Raw genomic sequence first — 13573 nt, forward strand, 5'->3', positions numbered from 1 at the left:
GCCATACCAAGCTTTACACAAAAGAGGCAAATGGGGTAGAGGGAGTGCTATACTCAATGGCTCATTGGCTAGAAAATTCAGTTGTTTAACAGGATATATGTTTGCAGGTCTTCTCTTCTTGATTTAAATCAATGTCTTAACTGTTCCAAGTGAGTTGAGTTTCCCAATCAATGGGCTATTGAACATAATGCTCCATCTTTACTCTCCTTCAGTATCATGCCTTTTTTGTTCTGACTGCCAGTTCTGTTGTGTATGTAACGACTAGTCAGTAGAACAAAATTAAATAAGAACAAGGGCTTGACTGTACAGCCTCTTGGTTAGGACTCCAACTTCAGAGGTGTGAGATTTAACTGCTGATTAATTATGACTGTATAATTACTTACTTCAGGTGGAACATCTTCAGAATGAGAACTGAAAGGGCTTTGTTTGCTGTACTGAATACCTGGGTGATTCAGATATTCTTTTAGGATGTGATGGACCTATGCTCAAGTCTTTGTTCCAAATCAAGCAGGATAGGGTGGCAAAACTTGATCTCCTTCTTTCCAGATAAATAGTGAAATAATTATGGTGTCAGCTATAAAGAAAAGAGATCTTTATCTGTGTTGTTATAAGAACAGATCTGTCCTAAGATGTCTGTCTCACTAAAAAGATCCTCAGGAATTCTGACTGGACATAAGTGTCTTCCTCTAACTCAGAGATAGCGCGTGATTACAGCAGAAAGTAACTCACTGTTAGAATATGCATATAGACAGCAGCAAAAATCATGATGGGATGGGGTGTTAAAAAGTAGAAAACTACATGCCTACGTAATTCAGGCATTTTCAGTGTTGAGGGTTTTTTCTTTTTTTTTCCCTTTTTTTTTTTTTTTTTTTTTTAAAATGTAGTTAGGTATGTAAGTCCACCTTCTGGTGATTTCTGGAACATGGAACCAGAGAGAAATTTCCTTGGGAGCAGATCACCTACAATTTACACACTAGAATCAACATTCCTCTGCTGATATTGCCTTGTAACTCAGAATTTCACTGAGCATTAGGATTAGCTTTACAGGGCCTATGATGATTTTGGTAATAGGTAGGACTCGGTAATTTTGAAAATTTTCCTTACACATCTGAGTGCTTTACTAGACAAGGCTGAAGTGATCAGCATTGTTGGATATGGCCCTGCAATTACCAGTTTTGTGGGCTAAAATGCAGGTTTATACACATATTCTTAGATGCCTTCACCCCTACGCAGTGCAGGAACAATTAGTGAAATTCTCCTGAAAATTAAGCCTCAACACCCTACCAGTCAGAACAGTCAGAGTTAATATTGAAATCCATCAGCAACCAGTTATTAAAATTATGTGAGATCACACACAGAGTTTCCAAACTGCTCTCATAAAGAAAGATAAATATTAGATAGGTTATATAGATTGGATTTAATTTCATAATAGATATCTCAATTGTATGCAAAATATGGGATAGTGGAAGTGGAACACATTACAGAACTGGCCAGTTTTCATTGAGGAAACATGTGCTCAGTTTCAAATTTCTTTTTGTGGTATGATTTAATTTTCACATGAGATATTTAAGTGGCAGTGACAACATTAAGAGAGACTTCTCCAGCTACCTGTCCTTTAACAGAAGAAACAACAAATACATTAATATCCTTCTTACCTGGGGAGCCAACAATAACTGAAACGTGGCACACTTGAGCACAGTGTCTCCTCCAGTGCTCTGCTCTGCCCTGCCCATGAGCCAGCTGAGTACTGAAATCAGGGGAACTCAACTTTTCAGGTGCTTCAGAAAACCTTTCCAGTTTCCATCCTTAACTTGTTCAGAAGTATGAAAACAGCAGAGAGAAAAGAAATGGTGTAACATTCACATATATGTTCTCAATCATAGCATAACTGGCCATCTAGGACACCTGCAGAGCACCAGCAAGCTTTATCGCTGACTTGCCAGCTGTACTTTGCAATTATCTCTGGTGAGCCAGCAAGGTAGGCTGGGGAACAAGAGCTGAGCCCTGGGGGAGATGAAGCACTGGTCAGAAAGTATGGGAGCCTGGGATATGGACGGATAGGCTGAGGAAACAGCTCTACGGAGGCTTTAATTTTTCCATTCCATGATTCCAAACCAGTTTGGCTTACAGGAACAAAGACACAAGGATACATGAAACAAATTCATACAGTAACGAACTCTCAAAAATGCTTTTAGAGCATTTCCCCCTGATTCATGTGGGAAAGATAGAACACAGAATGGGATAAGACTGAGTAAAAGCTTCACTAGTATGACACTGGGAAAATCTGTATAATTGCCTCCTTTTTTTTAGCACTCTTAAATAATGTAGCTGTCCCACACTTGTGCTAATACCTTCAGTCACTGTGGAGCATGTATTCCACAGCATGGCAGGCTGCGGTCTCGTGGCGTCTGTGGTGTTGACTTGTCTGTAGCTACTAAGCCATAAGACCCTCTGGTCTGATAAAGTCTTGCCACCGGTACTGGAATAATTAAAGGGAAAAAATGAACATTATTCTGCATCTACACAGAAAAAGAAGATTTACATAAGCAGAATCTCCAGTAACCAGTGCAAATAGCAAAACGCAAAGGATACCAGCATGTAGGTATGACTTCCTGAGAGGTGATTAGGTGTATCTGGATAAGAGCTATAACATGGGAGAGGGGTGTGTATTTATACGTAGTGTAATATTTATGCCCATTACTTCTAATTGCCTGACTAGTTCTCTTTCCTCTCACGTATACTTTAGTTCCCACCAACCAGAGAAAGATGTCTGCAGCTAAATATCTGCCAATTATTGTGGACTTTTGCTTAATATTCTATTGTTCCACTGACAGCATGGGTTTTAATATATCATTTTATACTATCCTGTACATCATCATTTTCCTGCCTCCCTTAGGGCCCAGGCTGTAATAGTTCTTATTTATTTCCACAAGCTAACATACATGCAAAAGATCTTGTAGTCATGTCGCCCCCACCACCCTCACCTCTTCCCGTCTTTGTTTTTGTAATCCTTTTTGTCTGTTTTTAAAGTTACAGTATAAAGAAGTGTGAACACAGCATGTGTATAGACAGATACCAGGGTCAAATACACAGCTTGCTGTGTGGTTCCCTTCCCCATCCATAAACACACAAGACACTCCTCTCCCTCTCAGCAGTGTTATACTGCAGCCTTTTCTTGTGGCCTATAGGTTTGGGGTTTTAGCTAATAAACTTGAAAACAGATCAGAAAGGAAAGGAAAACTCCCTTGCTATTCCAATGGGTGAGGCAGGAATTTAACAGCCCATGAAGTGACTGATCACCTCACAGAATCTGCTCAGCACCTTCTGAGTCTAAGAGAACTGAATGGAGCATTGACTCAGGGCTGGCAGTGCCGCAGTCTGGTTAGTTGCATAAAATGCTGTTTCTTACTGAGTACTTGTTTTGCAAAATGTTGTTTTTTTTTTTTAGGAGAATCTGTATAAGCTGGAGGTGGCTGCAACAGCATCACCATCTCTGAAACAGAACAGGCATCTTTAGGATCAGTAGTTCTCAAACTTTCAGTAGTGTGTTTCTATAAATATATTTTGGCTGTGGTTTTTTTAAAGTGGGCTCTTTGGATCCAATTTCCTGAGGTCCACTGGTTGACAGGTAGAAAAATAAATATTTTTTTTTCCTTCACATTTTAATAACAATGAAAAAGTGTACAAGCTTCATGGTCAAGACAGGACAGTGGGTACAAAAAAATTGTTATCTTAAGGCAAAATTTACTGTCAGAGAAAATGGAACATTCCTTCTGAACTCACGAACTGGTAGTGCATGTGCAGGTTGGTTGTAGATGGTTGCTACAATAAGGCTTCTTTCATACAGGTGTGTTTATGCCCCAGGCTTGCTGGCCACAGTCCATTCCATTTACAGAAGCTGAATTAAACAATAACTACCGCATTGCAAAAAGAAGAAGGAAAAAAAAAAAGGTGAGCGTCAAAGGAGATGCCTGAGAGCTTTGTTAGGGCCAAGAAAAACCCTGTTGCAGTTGTCAGAGCTTGTTGATGTTGCAGAGAACGGCACTTTTTTTTTTTCTGCTGGATTTTGTGGTTCTGCCTTAGGAAAGAAAGTAAAATAGAACGGAAGAACAAAGTCCTACTCTATAAATCAGCAGCTGCTCCTTGCCAGATCAAAGGAGTGACATTTTTGCTCCTGGACTACTTGTCCACTTTAGGTGCTTGACAGACAGCTAACAGCTGGCCTGTTACATAGTATAGGAGAGTTGGGCTACATCTTCTTCAGAGCAGATGACAAGCTAATCAGAGATATCCATAGCACAGGACATGTGAGTGCACCTTGATCTCTTCAAATATACCCAGTACATAATTGCTAAACACCTTTCTGCATTTTTGGCAAGTTGCTACTTAGGTAGTTTCCACTGAAAAGTAAGAAGGAGAATTAGTGCCTTAAACTAATTTGATCAGGGAAGTTGAACAGATGTTGAATTTGTTGACAACTCTCCTTTTTGGGCCGATTTAGAATCGGCTAAAAAAAAATAAGAAGAAACAGTTAATAAGATGTGAAAAATACTTCAGTGTGATATTATTTGAAAACAACACTTTAAAAAAAAAAAGAAAGTTACCTGAGACCCCTCAACTCCTGTGTAAGAAGTTGGATAAGCTGCTTGTGTTTTCAAGACTGCTGGACCCTCATTGGTTTTGAAAATCTTTTCCTATGAGTTTAAGATGATAAATTAACACATCTTTAAATGCATGAGTTGCTTAAAATTTTATAGGAGATCTGTTATCTACCTTTAACACGGATGTCTAAGTGCTAGCAAATCAAAGTGCATGCCAAATTAGCTAAAATTGTATTTAGCATCTTCGCAAGACGTATGTATACAAACCTGGAATTTTAATGTCCGTAGTAAAAATTTCAAAGTGATTCAGTTTCTAGTTGATTCCCATCTGCCATAAATCAAGTACGGGATGAGGTTATATACTACAGCTTATGTCTATTGACTTTGCATTTTATCTGAAGGTATGAATAGCTAAGGATGTCTGTTTGTCTCCTCCCTTCCTTTCAAGTATCTTTAAAAGATCATTTTTACGGTGCATGATGAACAGCCGTCTATGAATAACCTGATGGCGCTCAGGAAAGAGAACCAGCCGGGCCGGTGGGCGCTGGGCGGCTGCAGGTGTGCCTGCCCGCGCTGCCAGGCGCCGCTGCCGCCCGGCGCCCGGCGGGAACGCGGCGCTGCACTGCCTTCCCCGGGGCTCCGCGGGGCCGTGTCCACCCGCGGCCCGGGCGGGCGCGGGGCAGCGGCGCCTGGCCCCCCGCACCCCGCCAGCCGGACCCGCTCTCGCCCGCTCTCCTTCGCAGCGGCGCCCCGCGGCGCCCCGGCTGCCCAGCGCGGCGCAGTCCCCCCGCTCGCCCCGCGGAACGCTCCAGCGCGGCCGCAGGGCTACCTGGCGCCCCGGGGGCAGCGGCACCCCCGGCCGGCAGCGGTGCTCTGGCCCCACCTCATGGCGCCCTGCTGCACAGCGGGAGGCCTCACCTGGGGCCACCGCAGGCTGGGGCTCGGGCCGAGCCCGGTTTTGCAGCAGGGAGCGGCAGGTCTTGCCTTGCCGGCGTTACCGGGCATCGACCCCAAGCGCAGGCTGGCTTAGGCCTTGGCGCTGGGCCCGCACGGCCCTGGGGTGGTGGCGAGGCCGGTGGAAGCTGCGAGGCACGGGGCCGGCAGGGGAGCCAGGTGGCCATGGGGCCTCCGGGTTGAAGGGGAGAACCAGGGCACCCTGGCTGTGCCTGGGGCCTCCTGGATGTCTGCCTTCATTGTAGGGAAGGGGTCCCAACAGAAGCCCTCGTCTCAGGTGCAAAGGCAGGGCAGCTCCCCGGGGCTTGGGCTGCAGTGCGGGTGCGCCCTGTGAGGCACCAGGGCCTCCCTTGGCAGAGCCAAAGCATTGCCCCGCGCTCCCAAGAGGTAGTAACCTGGTAACCAAGAGTTATGTGTTTAACGAGGCAGATTTTCTCTGAGGTGAATAGATGCCCGTCTTGCCAATTCTCATGATTTTATCGCAAGGCTCAAGTTATTTCATGTTAACTCGAGGTCCTGGCTCCAGGAGACTATGGTTACGTGGGAATCTTTTCATGTAAGTTTCTAGATTTTGTGGCTGAGAAGCGCTGTTTAAAAATGTGGCGCAATGACTGAAAAATCTCACAAAGTAAACACCAAGAAGAGCGCTGTTTAAATTTCCGATTTTTTAGGACAGCCTCACAGTTATGGGACAGGCAAATTCATGATTTCCAACAATTGGCAGCTCTGAGTGGCGCAATGCACGTTTAGGAGCTCCAACGTAAACATACAAGATGCGGCAGAGGTCCTCAGGACGGTTAGCGCCTGCCTCGGGCTGCCTCAGGCACCCAGCGTAGTTGCTCTCTGTCGTCTTCTGGAGCTTTCACCAAACGTGGCTGCTGACTTATGTCCTCTGAATCACACCTTTGACAGATGTGAGATGTCTAAATTGGCTTAAGAAAGTCAGTTTAAACAGCCCCCGACCCCCCTTCTCTAACAAGGCTGTCCAAAACTATGTGGAGTTTTGTCAGGGAATAAACCTGCCTGTCCCTCCCTCTCCCTCTCAAAACCAATGGTGTAAGTGATTCCATTTCTCAATATTCATGACTTAGGGAAGCTTTATTTAGATGGCTCATTTCCAGGTGACTAACTCAGCTTTTTAAATTTCCTATAAGGAATGCTGCAAATAAGAGTTGGTAACCAGGTGCGGCATAGATTCAGTGAAGCATAAACAAGGGCTTTTTCAACTATTTTTGTACACACACATACTGAAGGACACTTAAACCTAATTCTGTCAGTTTAGAATACGTATTGGAGAGAGAAGTTAAATAAACTAAGATAATTAGGTTTTACTTGCTCAGATAAAAGTTTGGGTGATAGACAAAGACTGCTGGAAAGGCGGGGAGGGTGTATATTGATAAAAGTGTTTCTGCAAATTAGTCTTTTCTAATGCATTCTTTCAGACTGCTCTGATCTGCTCAAGACTTCTGAAATAATTCTTTCAGCCTGGGAAAGAAGCAATTTTCTAGGTTACTTATGAAAACATTTTTTGTGAATTAGATATAATATTTCATTGGCTATTTTCCCTTCCAAATTAGGGCATTCTTGGGCAACAAGGGGTCAGTGTAGTGTGTACTCTTGAGCTAAATACTGACGTGTTCATAGTCCAAATACTGAAATACCATTTGGGCAAAGATTTACTTTCCCATCCAAGGTGAAAACATTTGGATTATTTTTTAGAATGCATTCTTAGGGTCTGACTCAGCAAAATATTGAGGCAGGTGCTTAAACCCCATTTATTTATCGAGCTCAGCTCCAATTTACCTACGTTTAATAAAAGCCAAACTTCTCATTTACATTTGGCAGGTTTTTGAAAAATCTTGCTAGGCTCTTCCTCTGGGTATCTAAAAATTTTGAAAATTAGGCTTTATATTCACATGACAGAAAATACACAGTTTTAACCCTACATTATTGTTATTGTTGTTACTTTTATTTTTACCATTTCTATAACTAAGCCTCTGATGATGTTCGTTCAGTATCTTTGTTCTTTTAAAACAAAAGAGCAGAAGTGTCTTCTTGCGCTAAAATCTAAATTGAGTCAAAACTTTCCTTGTCATTAATCCTTTCAGAGAACTGATTGTGAATTTGTCTCACAAATTTGTTTATTTCTCTGTTTTTCACATAAATAATAGAGTACCCATTGCAACATGCAGTGGCTAGTTTGTTAAATAAATGCAATATTTTAACACCTTGTTTTCTGGATGGATATTTTAAGTAGAAATGGAGATTGAAGACTGATACTGAAAAGTTTTGAGTTGTACATGGTGGCTCCGTGTTGTTCCTCAGTTTCTCAGAAGGAGTTTCTTTCCTCTGCTGCAGGGGAGTGATTCAGTTTTGCACCAGTTCATCTCACAGAAGATACTAGACACATCGACAAGTGACTGGAGTTAAATACCACTCTCTGCTTCAGTTCAGATTAGACCCCAAGTTGGGGATGAAGTGTAGTTTCCTAAGCTTCCATGCACTTCATCTTCCTGAGACATGTTGTGACCCTACATACTTAAAGTGAATTTTCCATGATAGCCGTAGAATAAGGCTGGAGATATTTCTGATTCTGATTACCAACCAGTACAGCCACTAACAGTTCATTTCAAAAACTAATCTTACTCAGATTCTGTTAATGAGTGGTCACAGTGTTTTGAAACACATGTACCACTAAAAAAGACACACTGTCTAAAAAAGACAGTGGCAACAACAACAATTTTTTTTTTTAATGTAACAGATTTGAACAAGCAGACTAAGAAAGATCTCTATTTGCTACTTAATCTCTTTTGCACTTTGCAGAAATATCTTTCTGTGTTGTTATCTATAAAAAAAAAATATTATGTAAATGTGAATTTAGCATCATTTTATATGACTTGAGATATAATATGATAAATATATAAAGAAAATTAATTACAGGACTTCCTATAAAATACAGAATACAGTTCATTTTGGACAAAGAAAACCAAGGCTCTATTTGAAGAGATTCAATTAAATGCGTATATTTAGATTATATTGTTATGCTAATTAGCAACGGTAGCAACCAATTAGGAGTAGGGCTACCAAATCACCAGACTACGCTGCATATTCACTAGTATACCTTTACTGCTCTACTGTTTTTTGCTGGAAGCAGATAAAAATTAAATTACTGCTTTTAAAAGTCCGTTTTGTTGTGCATTTTGAGCCAAATCTTGTTCATTGTGCTTTCATAAATTGCCCCACAAAAGTTACCAGAACTACTTGTGTGAGAAAGACAGGCTCTCGCTATAGGAAATACATATGGCTGCTTTCGGTAGCAATTAAAGAAAAACACAAGATGCAAAACCCCTCCTTTTAATTCAAATGGCTATTGTCTGAATAAGCGAGGTGAGTAATCTGTCATTTGCAAAATGCTGGAAGTGAGATTTTCATTAAACGTACTATGTCAATGACATGTATTTCTCAACATTACACACCTCATTTATCATTCTGGAAGGAGGACCAAGTACCATATGAATGTAGAGTTTGTGAAGGTATTGCCTCACAGCCCTGGAGGCTGATGACCCCTCTTTATCTACACAGCAGGTAAGGCACAAACAGTGGCAATGTGAGCTCTCTCTGCAGTCCCCTGCCAGTGTGCCTGGCTGCTAAGCTGGGGGAACAAAGGAAAGATAGCATATGGATAGCAGATTGTAGGAGCGCTGAAAGAGGACTGAGAAAATCTATGTTGGGTGTGTAGCTCTGCCAAAGATCTCTTGTATGACTTTGGCCTTGTCACTTAATCTCCTTCTGTCTCAGTTACCCTTCACAAACAGGGAGAAGGTGTCTCTCCTCTGCCCCAGGCTCTGCCTGGAGTCTGTCTGTGCATACCCCAAGTTCTCTTGGACCGTGTGCTTGTGGGGCATGGGGTGGAGTAAGACTGAGCTTCATTGGGTCATCTAACTGCTGCTATCATCCAAATGATATAAAGTACTATTAACAGAAGAGTGACAAAGAAAGTCATGTTGATAGATTTTACTCATCTTTTCAGGCCATCCAATCTTTGGCCCCTGGATGAAGGGTATAAGCATGGCAGGGAATTAGCATCAGGGGCAGAGCTGTGAATTCTTCTTTTATAGGGTTCCAAATGATGCTGGAAATAGTGACATTGGTGTTCTCTTTTTTCACCTGTCTCTTAGTGTCTTTTGAAGACATTTGTGCCAAAATAACATCACGGTGTTTCTGCAACGCATGAACTGAAGTGCTGTGCAAAAGACTGTATTTTGCTTTACTTTGGCCCTGGAGATGGCTCCCTGAAGGATTCAAAAAAGCCCTCAAAAAATGTAAAGGCTAGGGCAGGGACTGTGGTTTCTATGTCTCTATTATGCACTCTGCATATTTATGGGGCAGTATAAAGAATAAATAATAATCCACAAACACTGCGTTCTGTGCCCTTGTCTACCAATTGTGCTATGCATTAAGCGATGTAGCTGCTGCTAATGAAACTAGGATCTGATTTTTAGCTGCACCTGAAATGTGTGTCTGTTTTGCACCTGCAATTTTGCAAATATAAATAATTTCATATGTAATTTTTCAGACATACCCATTGAGGGGGTATAACTGATGCCGTATATGGACAGGATTTTTCAGAGGAGCCATAGAGATGGAATTTCAAAAAGATCTGCATGCCTAAAAACCTCTGTGCTCCTGTATCTTTCTAAGTGTATGACAGTGTATCTTCTCTTCAGACAAAGTGTTGCTGGTCTAGAGGACATCATTTGCACCTGCAGTTATGCATACGTGCAAAAGAAAAATGGAGAAATAATGAAATCAGAAATCAAAACCAAGCGCTATTTTTTGCAAGTTTTACTGCACAAATCAGTTTTTTAACTATTTTTTTTTGTGTGTGGAAACAAATCTGGTCACTCACTATTAGAGTTTTAATTTCCATTTCCAAAACATCTGGTGAATTGCCTCTATGCAGAGTTCACAGTGAAAGGATGGCTTTATTCACATCAGTGGAATAAAATCAGGCCAAGCTCTTTTGGGAGTGAATGGCTGGAAAAGACTGGGTTTTCAGCACCTGTCCCAAAAGTCTTACTCTGTGGTGGCTGTCAGCTATGTGAGGCTGGAGTGGAGTATCCCAATCTGCATGCTCACGGAGGTAAAGCAGTTGTCACCTGAAACGCTTCAGGACTTAGAATTTTCTTAATGCTCTGCCTTGTTGTGTGAGCCCATTGAAAGAACACTTCAGAGGGCACCCATTTCTTACTAATGTAAACTTTCTGAGGAGTATCCAAAGATATGACCTCTGGGTGAACCTTTAACCTTCCCCTTAATTATTTGTTTGAAGACAGTGTCGAGTTCTCCCGCTGAGAGCCAAGGCCCATAATGCTTCGCAGCCCTGTGAGCCGGGGTGTGTGTGCAGGGAAGTGGAGAGGGACATAAATAAGGGGACCACCAGATGTAAATAATAAAAGTGGTTGGGTTTTAAACAAAAAACGAAAAAGCAATTTGGTTTCCCTGAAGAGTGGCCTGATTGAAGAAAAAGGGTTAGTAAGACGGAAAGTGTGTGCGTGTGTGGGGGTGTTTCTGTTGTCTGTGATTTTTTACAGGCCTAAATAAGCGTTCATTCCATTCTTTAAAACCTTGCCATCTGTATACACCATTAGAAGCTCATAGGAGGAGAGAAAACAGTCTTATCAGGCTTTCCTGTTAATCTCTATTGGCCTTAACTTTAGCTGATAAAAGGCACGCTGGATGGAGGAGGTTCAGGTCAGGCTCCATTTGGTCAGCGCGGTAACATTACTGGAAAGTAGCTCAGCAAATTAAGTCCTATCGGGGACCTTTGTCTTTGAGGATGGAAACGTGCCTCAAAATCACAGCGCCAGGGTAGGAGATGCCTTCGCTGTGCCACAGTCAGAAGGGAATAAACAAGTACGTCGACTGTGTCTGAGTTTTTATTTTAATACCTGAAGTCATGATTAATTCTGAGGCAGGATGACATTTCTGACAACTGAATTATACTTTTCTTAAAGAATAAAGAATGTCTTTTAGATGTAAACAGAAAGATGCAAAAGAGCCCTTTAGTGCTACTTGTAACATTTATGCATCTGTCTAATGAAATTTCCACGACTGTGATTACGGAAGATGCAATCGAAGGTGTGCTGCTGTCTTTTATTATCTGCGGAGGAATTTAACCAGGGGTTGGGAGGGAGGGAGGGAAGCGACAAAAGGCCTTGTGGAGTTGATGCTCTATAAAGGCTAGCAATTTACTAAATGAGCAGATGAACTTAGTTTTCAGCTAAGTGACTGAAAGACTTCACTAGGCGTTGGATCGGGCCCAATGGCAATTATTTGGAGGCTGTTTTGGATGATGGGCATGTTAGTATTTCTGAAGAGGATTAAACACTAGTATTCGACTTCATTAGCACTCCTTAAGGGTCACCAGCCGAAAGCCTGAGCTGTGGAATAGCACACAAAACCTGCACGAAGGCTCCAAAGTGTTCTCAAACACAAAGAGGAGAGAAAAAACCAAGTGTGGCTCCTGAGTGATAGAAAATTACCCTGTTTTGAAAGAATTTCTGTGAAGAGGCAAGTTTTAAAATTATTTTAGGGAAATTAATTTGGCTTAGCTTGTGCCGATGTGGATCGCTGCGCATTAAGCTAATAAGAAATATGCAAGCACTTATTTTTGGATTACCAGCAAAATTAAATCCAGGCTCCGCAGCCAACTAACTGCCTTTACCAGTGCTCAAAAGCCGCGGCAACTGCCCCAGTTTGAGATGAAAAAAAAAGGTTATTTTGGGCCTAATATTAACCACATGTACCTGCAACTGGGGGTTTCTAACGAGTTGAAAGGTGCCTGGGTTTAGGGCGGGCGGTCGCCTTGCACGGAGTGTCCCCGCTCGGCCGCAGAGGTGGCCCCCAGCTGGCACTGACCTCCAAACGACCCCCGCCTTTACAGGCTCCAACTGCAGGAGTTGCAGAAGAGCAGAAGTCTTTCTGGGCCGGCACTTATTGCTGCTGCGCTGGTGATAAAACTTCAGACAGCCTAATTGATGGCTTTGCTGACCTAACGATACCTTGTGAAAGCATGGAGTGGCAAAGCCTGGTCCTCATTTATGGCCAGCTGCAAGGGTAGCTGGATCCCTAGGATGGAAACAGAAAAAAAAAAAAGTCTCCCAGCCTGTGAACTTTAACCAGGTTCCAAGCCACTCGGAGAAGTTAAAGAAACAATTGTCTTTTAACACAAGTTTTCGGTCGCATTTGCTCGTTCAAAGCCTTCTGGCAAATCCAGCTTTAAGCTGGCTAGTAAGATAAGCGTGTTACCGGTTACGATTTCTGAGCACTTAGAGGAAAATCCTTTAAAGTGAAATTATACTCTTTTAAAAAGCAACACGAAGCAAAACACGTTGCCACACCATGCTAAAATCCCGTCAGTTTTAAAGCAGAGGTGTTCTCAAAACACAGAGGCAAGCTGATGAAAGGACTTCTATTCTTTGTATTCTGTTGCAGGTTTATTAATGCCAGAAGAAGAATAGTACAGCCTATGATTGACCAGTCAAATCGAGCAGGCAAGTTCCAAGTAGTATCTGTATTCAAGTCCCACAGGCGCAAATCCTCATCAAGTTATTCTTCGGGAGTCCCATCACCTGGTAAATAAATGCTCCAACCAGGCATTCTGGGAGATTATTTTTTTTCTTATGTCCCCAGAATTCCGCTGTAGGAAGCAACTTCGCTAATTGGTGCTAATTGGAGATTTCCCACCCTGACTCTACTGAAACTGCTTTTTATTTTCTCTCTGAATTGGTAATTGGGTACAAGTAGTAGTGCCACAAGCAGTTTGTTTGACTGTGAGCTCTTGAATTACTCATTGCTTGTCTGCATCCAATCAGCAGGACAATCTCATTTTCTTGCTACCCACAACTCCTTGGTGTATGCATTGCTTTCACTTCTGGAAGGCGAGCTGTAAAACTCATTGTATCCATTCATTTGCTTTGACTATTCACAATATGCTACTAATGCGACATGGTACC

At 42.2% G+C, this 13573-nt stretch overlaps 1 protein-coding gene across 1 annotated transcript in view; it reads left to right on the plus strand.

Moving 5' to 3' along the window:
- The window catches only part of MEIS2 (Meis homeobox 2), a 175107-nt gene that overhangs the window by 155430 nt on the left and 6104 nt on the right, over positions 1-13573 (plus strand). The window contains 1 exon segment of the mRNA XM_040601364.1: positions 13053-13111. Within this exon segment, the coding sequence (XP_040457298.1) occupies positions 13053-13111 (59 nt within the window).

Source organism: Falco naumanni, chromosome 7 (assembly GCF_017639655.2).
Source record: "Falco naumanni isolate bFalNau1 chromosome 7, bFalNau1.pat, whole genome shotgun sequence".
Classification (NCBI taxonomy): Eukaryota; Metazoa; Chordata; class Aves; order Falconiformes; family Falconidae; genus Falco; species Falco naumanni.